This window comes from Meriones unguiculatus, chromosome 4, assembly GCF_030254825.1.
Source record: "Meriones unguiculatus strain TT.TT164.6M chromosome 4, Bangor_MerUng_6.1, whole genome shotgun sequence".
Classification (NCBI taxonomy): Eukaryota; Metazoa; Chordata; class Mammalia; order Rodentia; family Muridae; genus Meriones; species Meriones unguiculatus.
Window position 1 is genome coordinate 13,776,470 of NC_083352.1, and position 18,261 is coordinate 13,794,730.

General features: G+C 42.7%; 3 protein-coding genes across 3 annotated transcripts; 1 reads left to right on the forward strand and 2 right to left on the reverse strand.

Annotated features, from left to right (window-relative positions):
- Positions 1-346: 346 nt before the first annotated feature.
- On the reverse strand, positions 347-1,143 carry LOC110541339 (neutrophil antibiotic peptide NP-1-like). Its single transcript, XM_021628106.1, has 2 exons — positions 972-1,143; positions 347-465 (listed from the first exon to the last, which is right to left on the reverse strand). The coding sequence occupies exons 1-2, from the start codon at positions 1,141-1,143 to the stop codon at positions 347-349; spliced, it is 291 nt and encodes a 96-aa protein (XP_021483781.1).
- Positions 1,144-7,492: 6,349 nt separating this feature from the next.
- LOC132653464 (alpha-defensin 24-like) lies at positions 7,493-8,508 on the reverse strand. The gene is made up of 2 exons (XM_060381259.1): positions 8,281-8,508; positions 7,493-7,719 (listed from the first exon to the last, which is right to left on the reverse strand). The coding sequence occupies exons 1-2, from the start codon at positions 8,450-8,452 to the stop codon at positions 7,604-7,606; spliced, it is 288 nt and encodes a 95-aa protein (XP_060237242.1). The 5' UTR covers positions 8,453-8,508; the 3' UTR covers positions 7,493-7,603.
- Positions 8,509-15,129: 6,621 nt separating this feature from the next.
- Positions 15,130-16,137, forward strand: LOC132653465 (alpha-defensin 24-like). The gene is made up of 2 exons (XM_060381260.1): positions 15,130-15,358; positions 15,911-16,137. The coding sequence occupies exons 1-2, from the start codon at positions 15,187-15,189 to the stop codon at positions 16,024-16,026; spliced, it is 288 nt and encodes a 95-aa protein (XP_060237243.1). The 5' UTR covers positions 15,130-15,186; the 3' UTR covers positions 16,027-16,137.
- The last annotated feature ends 2,124 nt before the right edge of the window (positions 16,138-18,261 follow it).

Below are 18,261 nucleotides of genomic sequence, written 5' to 3' on the forward strand. Positions count from 1 at the left end.
CTCCCACATTGCCAATGGCTTTGAGAGTTGTTCTAATCTAAATGAGGCAGAGCGATAAACTGCAGGATTAGAATGATTACAACAGCATTGACCTTTCTTATTATTATTTATCAGAAGCCTGTGTGCTAGCCTTGATATTCCTACAAGCCGGAACCAAGAATTTCATTATAGTATACTGGAACCTGGTTCTCAGAGCCTTGCTTGGAGATAACAATCAGGCACATCCATAGAGAACTTGCTATGAAGATTTATTTAGGTATAACTGAGGAAGAAGCTTGAGGACACAGCATGGCACAAATACAGTATCCTTCAAGATTTCAAGTCACAGGGCAAACTGTTCTTGTTCTCAGTGCTCAATGGCAGCAGAATGAGAAGACGTAGCTCTGTAACTGCAGGCCCCATAGAGGCGTTCGAGGAAACCACAGCCTCTTCTTCTACAGTAGCAGGTCAAGCCTGGCTTCACATCTGGGGTTAGAGAGATCGCATGAGACACTCAGAGCCTGGGTCAGTGGAATGGAAGAGATCCTGGGCAGGATATACACTGAGTGAAGTGGGTTCCCCACATTCATCATTCCCGGCAGCAGCGTGAGCAGCCACAATCAGTGTGAATAAACATACATAGTAAGCACAAAGCTCCTGCTATCACACATTTTAAACACACATCTCCAGTGTCTAAAATATAATAGACACAATAAAATGTTCTCCCTTTGACAAAGTCTAGCTATTTAGATCTAGGGGAAAAAAAAAAAAAACTAGTTCCTAAGTCTCTTTATATATTAAACCCTGTTATGATCATGAACATATCTTGGAACACACACAAAAAAATCTTTGCAGAAAGAAATTTATTTATTTGACTCTTGCTGTTCAATGAGAAAAATAGAGACGTAATAAAGTCATCCAGGTGACTCCGTTTCAGAGCCGTCTCCACCTTTCTCTCTACTCCCTATCCCCAGCATAATGTTGTTTCCCACCTTCATCTTGAAGAGAAGTGCTTTTATCCCCTGCAAAGGATATGGACATATCCTGGTCCTCCTCTCCCAGCCAGTCTTGGACTGGAGCCTCATCAGCTATTCTGTGGACAGGTTCTGCCCGGGTCTGGAGGGCCAGCAGGAAAAGAGTGGTGAGTAGACAGAGTGTCCTCATGGCCGTGGGTTTCCAGATGATGAAAAAAGAAATCAGGAACTAAGTGTTCGGGGTGTATGTGACGAGAAAGATCTGACACAGGCTCCTAAGTTAGAAAGAGTCTACACTGATAAGAAGGGGGATTTGTCCTCAGAGTCTTCTTGATAGTCTTGTTCTCACAGCTTCCCTCATGACATGCCTCAGTCTGTGTGGGTAGTGACTGTCTTTAGTTTAAGGTGGTGAGGATGAGGAGGGCTCTGCTATTGTTTCCTGTCACCACTTGGATTTTGTACTTACCACTTGAATGAGTCTTTACTTTTTAATGTTAGAAGAAGAAGAAGAAGAAGAAGAAGAAGAAGAAGCACTTTCATGCGTTAAGCCCAAGGAAGCAATGCCTCTCAATCTCTGAAGATGAATGCCATCTGAAGTTGTTCACTCTGGGGTCAGAACTGGATCCTGATGATGTAGAGAGCCTAGCTTACTAGGGTTGGTTGCATTGCATCACATGTGATGACCACATTACCAAACTGTGGATGAAATGAGCTGTGACTCTAGGTACAGCACTGATCTAAGAAAGAAGAGGGTTTATCCTTCCTACTTCTATGCAAGTATGTTTGGCAATTAAGCCAGTAAGTATTAAAGCGTACAACCCAATGACTTGATGCATAATTGAATCTTTATCTCAAATAAAATGGATTAAAGACCTGGGCATAAGACTTAAAAACATAAAACTACTAGAAGAAAATTCAGATCTGGGTCTGGTCAGTGATTTCTCACATGGCACCAAAGGTGCTGGGAACAAAGCAAAGGTGGGCAAGTAGGTTGTATGGAACTTTACAGCTCCTACACAAGACAGGAACTAAACATCAGAAATGGCAAGCTAGAACATGGTGGGAAAGGTTGGAAAAGCATACATCTGATAAGAAACTAATATCCAAAGGATATAAGCAGTATGTGCAACTCAATAGCCAAAATCAAACCATACCAAGAGCTATTTCTTAAAATAGAAAGACATTTTAAAGATTATATTATTGTCCCTACTGGACTGACAGGTAAGACATCTGTTTAAAAAAAAAAAAGTTTTGTGAGTTTCTCCTTTACTAGTAACTATTGTCCTTATCAGCTCCCCGAGGCCCACACAGAAGAGCCTGAGAAGCATGTCTGATGATGCAGGCTCTTCCAGAGCAGCCTTGCCTTTAGGAAGTCAGATGCAGCTAGGCCTCAGGGACACACCCATACTTTGAAAGTTAAGGGACTTTCATTACCTACAGATCCTTGGGCTCTGCGGGGAGAGAGAAGCAGGAGAGACAGCGCTGCTCTGTCTAGATCTTGGAATACAACAGCAGCTGAAACATCTTGGAACAGACTTCCCCTATTTAATGGTCACTTCTGATGTCCTAACATTTTTGTGGTTAATTTCTATTGGATACCCAAACACCTGTGGTGCAAAGATGGTTAGGCAATTTGGAAAAGCTGAGGTCAAAGCAGGGCTTCCCAGAAGGACTTCTTATCTACCTTGTCCAGGGCTAGACAGCATTTATTTGTCCATTACTGCCAACACAGTGGAGCCGGTGCCGCATGACCTAGTAGCTGAGGCTTATGCCAGAAGGTATGAAAGTGCACACACGAAATGTGTGGCTTACAAATCATGGCTTATGCTTTGTGAAAATGACTAGAATAAATATTCAGTGAACAGGTACAGAAGGATTTGAAAGCTACTTCTCAGCAAGCATCCCCAGGACCGAGGTCACAACCATTAGGACTAGTTAAGGCACCAGTGGAGTAGGACATTGCACTAATGTGAAACTGTGCTTTAGTTCTGCTGTGTGCCTGTGCAGGTTCGATTGGACTCTCTCATGTGATCACAGTGTATATACATCAAGACAATCTCTGGAGGGGCGAGATGCAACCTTTCTTGGCCACTGAATAAGGTTAAACAGTTATCTAGAGCCACACGGGCAAAACACTCATGACATTGTTCTTTGAGGCACAACGCCTTCTGGATGTCCCTCCCACAGGCTGGACAGATGGCAGAGCAATTGGCACTGGCTGGTCTTACCAAGCATATGTGCTCTCAGAGGCATTGTGCCTGAACCAATACTGGCCATGTAGAAGGACCATGTTAGACCCACCATGACCAGAATGGACATTGCATTCTGGAGATGGACTAGCTTCCTGTCATACAGCCCCTAAGAGGGAAAATGGTGCTTTGTGATGGCCTCAAATCCTTTGACACTGGCTTTTAGAATGCAGGCTTGTTCCCACTCCTCTTGAACATATACTTGGTAGTTTCTTGACCAGTAGAAGAATCTCACACATACCACCATGCTGTATTGTCTCTGTGACTAGAAATATTAATATTTTCTCTTTCTCCTTGCTGGGTGATGCTGTGGTCTGCATACTTCAGTCTTACTATAATGTGTAAAAATTTTGTTTCCAAAAACTGTGACATTCATAAGTGTGGTATTCTGCCAGGGAATTGTGGAGAAAGGGAAGAACCACCATGATGGGGTAGTTCTCTTACAAAATCGGCTCAGGGAACAGCCTTGTCCCTTTTTCCAGGGGGGACCATTCCCTGAAAGTATCATTTATAGACCAGGAAATAACCGAGTAAAAGTTTTGACTTTCACCTTAGACTTCATCTCCTCCAGAACGGCAGGAAGTTGGTACCATCTGCTGTATATAATACAATCATCATGTGACCTGATACTTGTCAAAGTGGTCCAAGGCAGATGCTCACATTAGAACCCATCTGCCATCCCTTGAGCAACCCCAAGCCTTGTAGGGGAGACCACAGGGGAAGAATTGAGGTCTCTTAGAGTGGAAGACCAGAAATATGTATAGCCAAGTTTTCATAGGAAAAACATTTTCATTTTGATTTATAATGTTTACAAATATTTGTCATCAAAACCCACTCATCTTCAGACAGGGACAACTGTTTGATGGATCGCCCTCCTGGCCCAGGATGGATGGCTGTATTCTGCATTTCTGGTCTCAGCTCACAACCCGCTGAGCTCTTTCTCCACATGCTGGAGAGCTCTCCTGCAGTAAACTCTCCAGATTCTTCTACCCATGGCACTGACCAACGTCTAAGTGGTAAATATGAGTTACAGCATGTGTGTGTTGTTTGAGATCAATTTCTCGTTGTAATGCTTCCTTCCACAGCAGAAGCAGAGCAGAGTGTGCTCATGCACCTATAAATAGTAAGAGAATGAGTAGCTTGTGTGGATTGTTTTGCACACGAGCTAGCTCTTGCTTTGTCAATGTATTGCTGATGTGGGGCTTCATCTTTTCACTTAATTTCTGAAGAATAACCCAGAACACATCATAGGTAAGTGGCATAAAGTCTCCTGTACTCTTCCAGATGTTTTGATAAACAACTGCTTAACCATTTTTCTTCTAAATTTCTGCAGTGGGGATGCAGGATTAGAGCGCAACCCAAGTGTGATTCAGGTCTCTCTCCTTGGGGAGAGATATAATGTGGGGGGGAGGGGAAAGGTATGGCCTCAGTGACTGCTAGAACATGAAAAAAACTAGCAAATGTTTTCCCCCTAGGATTTGAACTACAAAAGCTCCATAGATCTGCCCTTCATTCCCTCTGCCACCAGAGAAGGAAAGAGAAAGAAAGGCTAAGGGTAACACTCTTATTTCTTGAACCAAGCAGTTTCTCTAGTCACTATTCCTTCTTACAGTTCTCAAGAATCTGAGTGAAAATTCTGGACCTGAGGTGGTTCCTGGACCTTGAATCCAAGACTCCAATTAAGACACACGGGGAAGAATCAGTCCTAATGCAGGGCATCTGACACAAAAGAGCTGGCTACAAATGTTCTGGGTCCAGCCTGGGCATCAGAGTTCCCAGGTGACCCTGAAGCACAGCTTTATTTAGGGTAATTATCAACAAACCAGGGTTGCCCATGCCACAGGGCCAACAGGCAGTGGCACAGGTCACAAACCAGGAGTTTTAGGCTGACACTCAAACGAGGGTGAATCTAGGCAAGGGCAAGTGTGTGGGCATGTGGTCATTGGCTGGAGGGCTAGTGAGTGGGGAGGGGGTCACCGTCACCTAGGGGTTCAAAGTATTAAGAGGTTGGGAAGGTGACATCTGGACCACATGAGACCAGAGAATCCTTTCCTCCAACCTGCACGTTTCTGAAATGACCTGTGGCAAGGGAAAGATGCAAAAGCACAGGAAAAATATATATATATGTTTTCTTAATCCCTTATCTTTTGTTTTTGGTTGTCGAAAGGGTTCGGAAAAGCAAGCTTTGAAATGCAAATGAATTCTCTGTGCTGGAGAGATACCTTTGTGTAATGTAGCTCTGTACACTGCACATTCTTACCAAGAGATGGCATCAACCGCCATGTCCCTCAGCGGATGAGGGATAAAGAGAATGTGGTGTGCATAAACAGTGTGTGTGTGTGTGTGTGTGTGTGTGTGTGTGTGTGTTCAGTGGGATGCTATTCAAACATAAAAAGATGGACTTTGCAATAACTGAGATGATCCTGGAAGACACTTACTGAGTAATATCCAGACTCACAAGGAGAGTTCTCCTTGTTCTCACATATCCAACATATCCAAGATAAAAAGCAATGTAACGGAAGGTGAGCAAGTACTCCAGTACTTGCTCCTGGAGACTGGCAAGGTCAAGGGCATGCTGACCAAGGTTGGTCAGTAAGTAGTGTTACATTTACATAGGAGCAATGAGTCCTGGTGAACTATTGCACAATAAGATGGCTGTAAATAATAATGGATTATGAATTTCAAAACAGCTAGGACAGTGGAATTGCAGTGTTTCATCATAAACTATAAATATTCAAGGCAACAGATAGGCTGATTCCCCAATTTAATCATTTCACAATGTGCACACACACGTATTAGCCTTTACCATTGTGCACCTGAAAATTTTCACCATTATGATAGGTCAGTTTAAAAACAATGAACTCTTGGCGTCTTACAAGAAAATTTCACCATAAACTTCAAAAGCGGGAAGGAAGAATACAAGAGATGATTGCATCCAGGCTCAAGAATTTGCAATAGGGAGATGTGTTGGAACATACTCTCTGGAGACAGACATAAGAGAGGCCTTTAGCCCTGTGAGCTTAGTGGAGAGGCTCTGGAGGACATTAGTGGGGAGGTTGATCAGTGTGACTGTGTCACGGGCTTGCTGATTGACATTTACTGGAGTTACCCTAACTGCCCCTGAAACAAAGAACCCATGTCCTTGGCAATCACACTTCAATAGGGTAATCCCACATTTGATTGAACCATTAAATTTATTTTGCTCAGGTCACAGATGGCTTATTTAAGACAGAGATGCCTTAAAGCAATATTTGAGGATAAGGGAGTTTACAGGCTGGAGTTAGGCTTTCTCTACTGATTGAGTCAGTGGAGCTGGTGTCTGTCACATCCAACACACCAAGTGAGATACTTCTAGCATCCTTTCTTCCTCAAGGAGTGATGGGGTATTCTAGTCCCCAGCATGACATCCCTACTGAATGCCCCCGACCTTCTCTGCTGTGAATCCATGCTGCTAGAGTCTCCAGTCTAAGAGGCCACCAGCACTGTGGTCCTTTCCTCAGACCGGGTTTCTCCCTCAACGTTTAGGAGTCTTAGCACCCTGTGGCATCACTGGAGACTCCAGGCCACAAGGAGACCTGTCTGCTGATTTCTTTATCGTGAATGTCATTTCCCAGCTGCAGTAAGCTCAGCCCAGCTATAAGGTAAGTCACTTGAGTGTACATCACAGAGTACACTCGAGTCACAAAACACGTGCACATTCTGTATGTGAAGAACAGTATAGAACGTGCATTTGGTCATACACAAGTGCAGGTGCTGCAGATAACATGACACCACAGACTGAGATGCCCTGCTCTTCTTCCTACCCATTCTGTCCTGTACTAACTTTTTCTAATATTGATAAAAGTTATCTCCTTGCAGCCAATAGCAACCCAATGCTTAGAGGGCAGAGACATTATCCAGACTTGTTTATTGAAACGTCAATGCTATTTAAGGATACAGTACCTCTCTGAAAAATTAAAAATATGAGACTTCTATGAACCAGAAGCCCAAAGTCATAGTTCTTAATATGCAAACAAAATCTTTGAGAGTGAGTTGAATCTACATGAAGGCAGAGCCAAAAGTCAAGAGAGGTATGTAACAAGATCATCAGCGCTCTGAACTTTCCTTACACTTTGTGCTTGAACCCTGGGATCATCCTTAAATTGCTAGTATTTGGAGCCAGAATTTTGTAAGTAAAAACGGAATTATTTATTCATTTGCAAAAAGTTTTCCTGAAGGTTCTGATACTTGATATCCAGATTCTGGACTGAGCCTTATAGCCAACATGGAAAGAATATGAACACACAGGGAGCCTAGGCAAGCAATTTATTGGAGACAAAGAAGAAACACAAGCACAGTGGTCATCAGAGGTCTCCCTTGGGCCTCAGAGTACACAGTCATCTTGGTGTCTCTGCCTTAAGCTCAGCGGCAGCAGAACACATAGCTTTTGCCAACCCAGGTGCAGATCCCACTGATGCGTTCCAGGAATTTGCAGGCTCTTGGTCTACAGTGGCACGTCCTCCAGCGATCTCTTGAGGCTGGAGACACACAAAGAGAAGCAGACATTAAGTTTTGAGGGTGAATGGGACTGCCTATGATCCTATGAAGATGTGTGAGACAGCATGAGTGTGCTGCCTTGGCCACATTACAGCCAGCAGCTCAGTCAACTCAACAAATAACATACTTAAGGAGTGTTGCTAAAGCACTTGAGACCTACGCTGGTGTGACTTTAATGTTGGTCTCCTTTTCTCACATACATACATGGGAGTGCACCCTTACACTGATTTCAAGTTCCTGCAGGCAAAGAAAACTTTCTCCTTGTACTTAAGACTACTTATTTTTTCTACAAGGATCTACTCAGTATTTTACTCCTTATTTACTCCTTATAGTAAAATTCACAAGTGAAATTTTGTAGCAAAAACCTTATGAAAAAGAAATTCAATTAAACTTACTTTACTCTTACTGTTTACTGCAATAAATAAAAAGTAAAAATAGTGTTATTAAGGGAGCCAGCCTAATCTTGATGGGATTCCAGGGCACACCTGCAACCCTCTCTCAGGAGACTCCAAGCCTGCATCATACTGGGCACCACCACTCACCTGCATCCTGAAGAGAAAGCCCTGCTGGGCCTCCAAAGGAGATGGTCACATCCTGGTCCTCTACCCCTGGCTGCTCCTCAGTTTTAGTCTCCTCAGTTGGTTCTGGGAGAGGATCAGCCTGGGCCAGGAAGACCAGCAGGACAACAGCAGAGAGAAGGACAAGTATCTTCATGGCTGAGGGTCACCTGGAGGATTGGTGAGCAGGAGCTCAGTGTGTAGAGATGAGGAGGCAGCATGCATTTATAGGACTGTCATGAGAAGGTGTGGGGACAATCCCCACAGTTAGAGAAGTCTCTCATTGATGGGAAGTGGGACAGACTGTTGTCCTCAGGATCCCTTTGATGTTCCTCTGTCCTCAGAGCTTCCATCATGATGTTGGTCTGTGTGTTCAGAGACAGCCCTCCCTTCCCACTGATAATGATGAAGGGGCCTTGCTGTCTTCTCCTGTTTCCCATCTGCTTCAATATTTACCTTTCAGTGGTTGGGAAAGAAAAGAGGCAGGTATTTCCTAATTTAACAAGCTCATGAGACAAGGGGTTTTGTGTTCTGAAGTTGGAGCCCTCTGTCCTCAGATAGTGTACAACCTGGACTAGACTGAATGCAGGGGATTGGACAGTCAGTTCTTTGTGTGGTTGGGGCATGATCACCTTCATGAAGGAAGACTTTTTGAGTCATTTCCTTTGGGGCCATTATGAAGAGAGTAAGATGTCCTCATCATGCCTCTAGAGAATTGAGCTTGAGAGGAGATGAGGGACAGAGTTGGTCAGAGTGAGGCTGGAGCGGGTTGTGTTGAAGAAGCCAGAGTGACTGAACACGTCATGAGTGCATCCTAGCTGCCTCTTCACACCTGGGAACCCTCAAGTGATGCACTGTTCTGCATGTCTGAGATTCTGTGATTGTTTTACTCTCAGAAAATGTGAACTTACCTACAAGAAACTTCGAGAGTGTAGAGAGGCTGTTATGCTTCTTTCCAATCCCAGAAAGTGCCATGTGTTCATGTATGAACACTGTTCTATACTTATTTAATGCCTTTTCCCTCACTATGTATAAACCAAAAGATACAGAACACTCCATTTTCAATCAGCACATGGAATCCCAGTGTTTTAAGTGCTAGCCCATATTTATATGTTGATAAATACTGTTCAGTTGTTAAAATGTTTTTATTTACAGCTGTGTGCAATAGCTAGCAAAGCAGTAAGAATACTATTTTACATACACATATTTAAACATATATATACATATATATACACGTAAGTATGTATTACCTAATGGAACATGACCTCTTGACCTTTTGAATACTTTTAGGCTTAGATTTCTGAGTTTACAAAAAGCACAGCTTTCTAGAAACGTAACTGTCTCCCTGACCCTCACAGACTTAGCCTCAGTAGCACTTACTAAAATTTGTATACTCAAAAGACCACCACACTCATTTGAATGATTTCTATTATTGTGTTTTCACTTTCCATCCTTCCTGCCAGTGTTCAGCGCAGAACTGATCAACTGGTCATTGAAGTCCCATAGTATCCTGAACCAGCAAAATGTATCCTTTAAGGAGAATGCCTTTTGGGAGGTGGCACATGCCTGTAATCTCAGCACTCAGGTAGGCACAGGTAGGAGGATATCTCTGAGTTCAAGGCCAGCCTGGTCTACAAAGCAAGAGTATGGGACAGCCAAGGCTACACAGGGAAACTCTGTCTCAAACAAACAAAGAAACAAAGAGAAGAAGAATGCCTTTGCCCTTTTAAAGTACGGCAATCAAGTTTTGATTGGTACCAATGCATTCATTTTCTATTGTTTTGTGTTCTCTCCTTTGTTTCTTTCCAAACTCTGGTAGCATCCGTTATCTCACTCGAGGAATGACTTCTGCTCATGTGGACACCACAGAAGGTAGAGACCAGAGTCCTTTGTCTGTGAAGTCACGTATGGTCTCATACATACTTCTGGGATTGTTGAGCCTGTAGGGGAAAGCAGACCTTTATTTTGGGAGTTTTCAGTCTGCTGGAGTTTCACCATCTCTGTGCAGTCTGGTACTGTCTGTGCTGCTTTCCCCATAGATTCTAGCTCCAATCTGATCAGTAAAGATTGACATTTCAGTATCATACTAGCTTACATTTTCCTCCTGAAATGATGGCAGAAGTGCACATGCCTAAACAGGGTGTGCACTTGTATTTGGTCAAATGCTCACTTGAGGGAGTGGTTAGCATATTTAGTTTATTTTTTTTCTTTGAAGAAAAATTAAGAAAAAGATGGGCTTGTTTTTATTTTATTAGTATAAGTGATTTGCCTGGACATATAGTATATGTGAGATCCTGTTGCCTGTGAAGACCAGAATAGGAGCCAAATCCCGTAGGACTTGAACTACAGGATGCTATCAGATGCTGTGGGTGCTGGAACCAAACTTGGGTCCTCTACAAGAGTGCCAGGTGTTCCTAACCATTAAGCTATCCATCCAGCCCCACGTTTTCTCTAATTAATCTTTAGATGCTGTTCATAAATTCTGGAAGTGTTCTCTTGGTACCATTTATTACAAATCTCCTTAAACATTGTTGCTTTTCTTTCTCCTTTTTTTTTTTCTGCGTCAAACAACCTGGTATTTAAATTTTTTCAAATAATATTTCTGAGTGTTTTTTTCTTTCAACATAAATTTGTAAAAACTCTAATTTGTGTCCTTTCGTGACTTAGTGGCATTAACAAAACTCCTGCCACATCCTGTGTTTGAGACAGAGCTGTCCTTCTTATGCACTGCCACAACTGAGGAAGTTCCACCTTCTTATGGAGGGTGATTAGGATCTTTAATGTTCCAACATACAATATCACGTGTGAATGTCCAACAAGCAGTCAGGAAATAGGGCTGTGGATGGCGCTGGCAGGTTAGAGGCAGTTGTTGGGGAAATGAAGTTCACTTCTGTTTCTCCTTGTACTAAATCGGGTCCAAGAACCATCCCATAATCATACGTTGCCTCCATAGAATGGAAGCTAAGCACACATGGCGTCTGAATCCTCAGAACCCCTTCCTGACCGACTTGTGAACTCTTCTCTCCTCACAGGCACCTGAGTCTGACCGGTGAGACAGGCCGTGTGGCCTTAAGGGGTTGTTTCTTCTTGTGTTCTCCTGTACTACATCCTGGACTCTAAGATGGGTGGGCTGATCACCCCTGCACTTGTTTTGTGCTGCAAGAAAGCATGCAAAACTCAACAGGACTCACAGATACTCTCAATAATCAACTCTGTATCTTTAGCAATGATCATACCTGTGAATTATGACTTGTGATAACTGGCAAAACGTTTCCTTCAGTTACTTCTGGAGAGAATATGTTATTTCCTGGTGGTTTCCCATCAAATCCCAGAGGAGGGAATTAGAAGAGGTAGAGGCCAAGGAGAGAGCTGTGGAAAGACCATCTGTTATCAGATGCCTTTCAACCTTCATCTACTATCAGGTTCTAAGCGATAAATCAATTCTCCCAATAAAGGAGTTAGCACTCTAAAATGCAGAAGTCAAGGTGGACTATAGGGTAGTGGTGAACTCCAAGGGATTTAGCCACAGCCCTCTTGCCTAACCTTTAGTGTCTCTGAGGAAGGCAATTAACCTCTATGAGGCAATTAACCTCTTCAAAGTTCCTTTACAAACCCACAAATATCGGCCAATAAAAGCAGCTGCTTTATTGGGTTGCTGTGTAAACCTCTTATCAGAATTGATAAAAAGACCTTAGCAATCAGTAAATATAAGCTAATATGAATACACTGCATATATTATATACTTTGAGAATGTTACCTGGCTTACCGTAAGTTTCAAATTATCACAATTTCTGTGAAGTCACACAAAGCTGTCCAAACTCTACAGTAAATGAAAATTAAGCATTCTCTCTATACATAAGAAGCTGTTGAGTTCAACAGCATTTAAATGTTTTATCCAATAGTTAATGACTCATTTTGTTAAACTAACGATGGGGAATCATATTTTCTACTTTTAAACACCTCAAGGACTTTATGGCATTAATAATATTATTGTTAAGGAGTGATTACATGAAATAAGCAGTTCTCCAAGTTAAGAGTAAAAGAGGATATGTACAAGTTCAGAGGAGTGAGGCATCAAGTCTCACCTGAGGATGAGTGAGACCTGGATAAGCTGAGAAGTGATGAATGTTGATGGCAGGAAGAAGAAAAAGAGAATAATGTGCAGATGTCTCTGACCAGAAGACTATGATGTTAGGAGTGTCGATGGAAAGTGAGTTGTGATTCAGACTAGGCTGAGGAATATCTTCATGCTTGGGCTTAGGAACCAATGAAGCCTAGTGAAATTTTAATTATGAAGTCAACACAAGGCTTCTGATACCTGCCCTGGTTTACACACATTTGCTTGCTCTCTACAGGGAGTTCAGAGTGACAGTCAGAAGCCATAGCATGGGCCTGCCACAGAGTTCCCTGGTATGAGCCAGGAAATGTGTGTGGTCCATTGGAAATTTCGATGATCAGTGGGATATTTTTTTAAGATCTTGTCCATGTAGAGAGTGGTTTTTCTTTTTTCTTTTTATCCACTATGCAACCATCAGTTTCTCCTTGAAATTTCTTCAGAGGTTCATTGTCTTGATGAGTGATGGCATCTGGCTCTGTTGGTGGGACATGTTGACCAAGCCATGTTGCTGGAGAAGATGTGATTTCAATAGGAACATGTCTTCTGAGCATCACAAACCACAATGACTCTCAGTTAGGCCACCAACTGGCAGTTCCTCAACCTTTGTCCAAGGCCAAATGAAATTAAGTGTTTGAGATTCTTTAGGTCAGCTAAACTAGGAGAGCTTTCTGTGAGACATGAAGCATGCTGTCTGTAACTAAGCCGGGGGAGCCTGTCTCATGAAAGTTATAATCTTCTCCAAATTTGTTTTACATACACATACTTACTGCATTTGTAGGGAGATCTCACATGCCTCTGAATTCATGTGGAGGTCAGAGGACTGCCAGCATCAGTCTGTTTGCTCCTTCCACTATGTGGATCCTGAAAATTGAAACTCAAGCTTTCAGGCATGGTGCTAGCATCTCTCCCATCAACCCATCTTCTTGCTCCTCATCAGTTTCATTTCAGTTATCAAGTGGCTTTCATTGTGCACAATTTTTTTCTTCACATTTTATCCTTTGAATTGTCTTTCTCTTTGTTTTCACTCTAGTTCTCACTACAGGAATTCACTGATAGTCCTTCTTGAATTGTCTTGTCATTCTCTCTGAATGAGGTTGTTGCAGAACACTAGAGAAGCCTGTCTGTTCCATGAAAGATTCCTTTGTGGCTGTGTGCAATGTACGTTAAAGCAAAAGTAAGAAAATAAAGGTATGTAGTGGGGATAGCACCATCATTTGAGCTATTCCCCCCCCCCCCCACCTTTTTTCTGTGCTCATTTCACTTAGAATCTGTGCTCATTTTTACCATTGCTACTTTCTGGAGTCAGGGATTTATTTAAAATAGATTCATTGCAGAGTCTGACACTTGCATTCCAAAGATTCTTGACTAAGCCTCACAGCATCATGTGTAAATGTCATGTAATTTCAAAGTGAGCAGTAATTTAATTTCTCTTTCTTCTTGGTACACAGAATGAACAGCTTGTATCACCTCTTATATATCCAAAAGACTCAGATTCTGTCAAGTAGGACTGTCAACTGTAGGACTGCTCCCACAAAGGCTGGACAAGTCTTGGTTAGGCCTATAGATGCAGAAAGGGCATAACACACTGATCAACAAAATCACTAATGAGTGGCATACAGCCTTGGAAAAGCAGCTGAGCTATTGAGTTTGCTTGTCATAATTGCTTCCTGAAGGCCAGCATCATGATCAATCATAAGTGTGCTATGCAGGGAAATAGTGGAGCATGGATGATTTTGCATGTAGGGTACTGCAGTAACACACTCAGCATTTCTGCTTCCAGAAATGTATTCAAAATTACCATTGCTTTTCAGCTATATAGTACAGTTGTATGTAATTTATGCATGTATCCTTCTAATGATATACATTGGTGTCTTCCTACTTATTAGAAAAGTTCAAAATAACTAAATTCTCCCAATTGGAAGAGGATCTCAACTTCTAGAAATAAACTCAGAGATAGCATATATAAGGAATAATTTAAGGTAAGAGAAAACCTGATATGGTTGTTTATTGTTCCTTAACTCATATCGCCTCAAAAGAAAAAGTACAAGATCATGTACATGAGTTATGGCACATCACTTGATGTTTCCCAAGTATGAAGAGGAAGCTAGGATGAGGCAGCATTCCTGACATGTGTTCAGTCACTCTGGATTTTTCAACACAACCTGCTCCAGCCTCACTCTGACCAACTCTGTCCCTCATCTACTCTTAGCTCAATTCCCTAGAGGCATGATGAGGACATCTTACTCTCTTCATAATGGCCGCAGAGGAAGGGATTCACAAAGTCTTCCTTCATGAGGGTGATCATACCCCGAACCAAAGAAAGAACTGACTGTCCAATCCACTGGCATTCAGTCTAGTCCAGGTTGTACATTATCTGAGGACAGAGGGCTCCAACTTCAGAACACAAAACCCCTTGTCTCATGAGCTTATTAAATTAGGAAATACCCGCCTCATTTCTTTCCCGACCACTGAAAGGTAAATATTGAAGCAGATGGGAAACAGGAGAAGAGAGCAAGGCCCCTTCATCATTATCAGTGGGAAGGGAGGGCTGTCTCTGAACACACAGACCAACATCATGAGGGAAGCTTTGAGGACAGAGGAACATCAAAGGGATCCTGAGGACAACAGTCTGTCCCAGTTCCCATCAATGAGAGACTTCTCTAACTGTGGGGATTGTCCCCACACCTTCTCGTGACAGTCCTATATATGCAGGCTGCCTCCTCATCTCTACACACTGAGCTACTGCTCACCAATACTCCAAGTGACCCTCAGCCATGAAGACACTTGTCCTTCTCTCTGCTGTTGTCCTGCTGGCCTTCCTGGCCCAGGCTGATCCTCTCCCAGAACCAACTGAGGAGACTAAAACTGAGGAGCAGCCAGGGGTAGAGGACCAGGATGTGACCATCTCCTTTGGAGGCCCAGCAGGGCTTTCTCTTCAGGATGCAGGTGAGTGGTGGTGCCCAGTATGATGCAGGCTTGGAGTCTCCTGAGAGAGGGTTGCAGGTGTGCCCTGGAATCCCACCAAGATTAGGCTGGCTCCCTTAATAACTCTATTTTTACTTTTTATTTATTGCAGTAAACAGTAAGAGTAAAGTAAGTTTAATTGAATTTCTTTTTCATAAGGTTTTTGCTACAAAATTTCACTTGTGAATTTTACTAAAATAAGGAGTAAAATACTGAGTAGATCCTTGTAGAAAAAATAAGTAGTCTTAAGTACAAGGAGAAAGTTTTCTTTGCCTGCAGGAACTTGAAATCAGTGTAAGGGTGTACTCACATGTATGGTGGGAGAAAAGGAGACCAACATTAAAGTCACACGAGCGTGGGTCTCAAGTGCTTTAGCAGCACTCCTTAAGTATGTTATTTGTTGAGTTGACCGAGCTGATGGCTGTAATGCGGCCAAGGCATCACACTCATGCTGTCTCACACATCTTCATAGGATCATAGGCAGTCCCATACACCCTCAAAACTTAATGCCTGCTTCTCTTTGTGTGTCTCCAGCCTCAAGAGCTCTCTGGACGACATGCCACTGTAGACCAAGAGCCTGCAAATTCCTGGAACGCATCAGTGGGATCTGCACCCGGGGTGGCAAAAGCTATGTGTTCTGCTGCCGCTGAGCTTAAGGCAGAGACACCAAGATGACTGTGTACTCTGAGGCCCAAGGGAGACCTCTGATGACCACTGCGCTTGTGTTTCTTCTTGGTCTCCAATAAATTGCTTGCCTAGGCTCCCTGTGTGTTCATATTCTTTCCATGTTGGCTACAAGGCTCAGTTCATAATCTGGATATCAAATATCAAAACCTTCAGGAAAACTTTTTGCAAATGAATAAATAATTCCATTTTTACTTACAAAATACTGGCTCCAAATACTAGCAATTTAAGGATGATCCCAGGGTTCAAGCACAAAGTGTAAGGAAAGTTCAGAGCACTGATGATCTTGTTACATACCTCTCTTGACTTTCGGCTCTGCCTTCATGTAGATTCAACTCGCTCTCAAAGACTTTGCTTTGTATTAAGAACTTTGACTTTGGGCTTCGAGTTGATAGAGGTCTCATATATATAATTTCTCAGAGAGCTACTATATACTTAAATAGCATTGAATTTCAATAAACAGGTCTTGATAATGCCTCTGCCTTCTAAGCATTGGGTTGCTGTTGGCTGCAAGGAGACAACTTTTACCAATATTAGAAAAAGTTAGTACAGGACAGAATGGGTAGGAAGAAGAGCAGGGCATCTCACTCTGTGGTGATCTTGTTGTATAAACCAGCTAAGGAGGCAACATTAGGCCTCCAAGCTATTTTGGAATAGGATGAAAATCACATGATGATTTTTTGTCCAGAGTGTTAGTTCACAAGCCAATGCACTAGCCTGCTCCTAGGTTGCCTAGCAACCTGACATCATCATCTGCCATCGCCAAGTGTGTGCTACGTGCTTCTCAGCGGCACACCAGATATAGAAGACTGACCAGTCACTGTGTGCTCTCTCTCCACCTCGGTTTCTCTCCTCTTTCCTGTGTCAGGGAGCCCCCCACCTCCATCTATCTTTGTTTCTTCCCACCTCCATACAATCAAACTTTTATACCAGATGTGGTGTGTGGAATATGTCAACATACGATAACATCGATGCCGGTGACTTGGATGAGAACCAAGGCTGGAGGAGGCAGAGACCCCGCTGCAGCACCTGCTCCAGTGGGCTAGAAAGGACAAATACCCGCCTGCTCCCTCTGCGAGCCTGACCGCTCCTAGACCTTTGTGAAACATTTGTCTGTAAATGACATCCTAAATTCTCCTTAGAGAGTCTCCCTGCCTTTCTGCCTCTCCCTGTAGATCCACTCTTTTCCTTGCCCCCTGCTTTCCCCACCCTCCCCCATCCTACAGCAGCCCTGCAGGGTTCCAAAAGCTTGTGTGCTTCCCCTCTCCTCATTAAGTAGCTCCCTTTCCCAAAAGTCTAAACACATGGTATAAAAACAATTTTAAAACTTCTTAGTTACAACTAACTCTCTATTTATTATTTCATCTTCTTTTTAGACTAAGAAATCTCATCTTAAATTTTGGTATGGGTTTTGACGGGTCTGATGCTCTTTGGGTGGATGACACCTAAATGAACATCGGTACAAAGTCCCAATTTATTTCTAATATCAGAGATCAGACCTCTACTCTTGCCTGATGCATCTAAAACAAAAAGGGGAAACTGTAGAGAGCTGCAGAATGCTATGCCTTAAAGATGGAGCTGGTTTCCTCCTTCCACCTTCCCGGTGGTGAGTGCTCTCTGTCATGAACAATTCCACATTTGGCTAAGGCTGAGGATCTGGCTTGCTTCCATGTATGTGGACCTATCTGCATTACCCACGTGGCACGCCTGGGTTGGCTACCCAGAGGCTATTTAAGCTGTGGGCTGGCTTTCCCCAGGGTCCGAGGATTGTTCAAGGTTCCTGAATAAACTGCATAGAAAAAAAAAATTCTACAAATAAACCTAATTATTTGTAAGCTAAAAAAACAACAACAACAACAACAAAAAACCAATATACTGTATGTTGTGTCCTGGTCCAAAATGTTCTTAGTATGATGGTAAACTTTCAAGGTTACAAAGGTCTATTCAGATTAACAAGCTAATTTAAAATGTATGTCTAACCACCTATGCGTTTACTAGCTCTTGGACGTGTGAATGAATATTGTTTTTCCTGCCACCAGCTGCCTGTGCTCTGGGTTCAGCATAAGACTTTCCAGCCAACGGATTTGGTATAATAAATTAAAATGTTATTTTTAAATTGTTTTATATTATTCTACTGTTTTGCTGACTCTAGAAATAGGTTACTGTTCACCCAGTAATTTTTTTTCACCCAGTAATTTTTT

Coding starts and splice junctions, on each gene's coding strand:
- LOC110541339 (XM_021628106.1), bottom strand. CDS start 1,143: ATGAGGACACTCTGTCTACTCACCACTCTTTTCCTGCTGGCCCTCCAG. Junction 466..971: donor CACTTCTCTTCAAGATGAAG/GTGGGAAACAAC, acceptor CTCTAACCCCAG/ATGTGAAGCCAGGCTTGACC.
- LOC132653464 (XM_060381259.1), bottom strand. CDS start 8,452: ATGAAGATACTTGTCCTTCTCTCTGCTGTTGTCCTGCTGGTCTTCCTG. Junction 7,720..8,280: donor GCTTTCTCTTCAGGATGCAG/GTGAGTGGTGGT, acceptor GTGTGTCTCCAG/CCTCAAGAGATCGCTGGAGG.
- LOC132653465 (XM_060381260.1), top strand. CDS start 15,187: ATGAAGACACTTGTCCTTCTCTCTGCTGTTGTCCTGCTGGCCTTCCTG. Junction 15,359..15,910: donor GCTTTCTCTTCAGGATGCAG/GTGAGTGGTGGT, acceptor GTGTGTCTCCAG/CCTCAAGAGCTCTCTGGACG.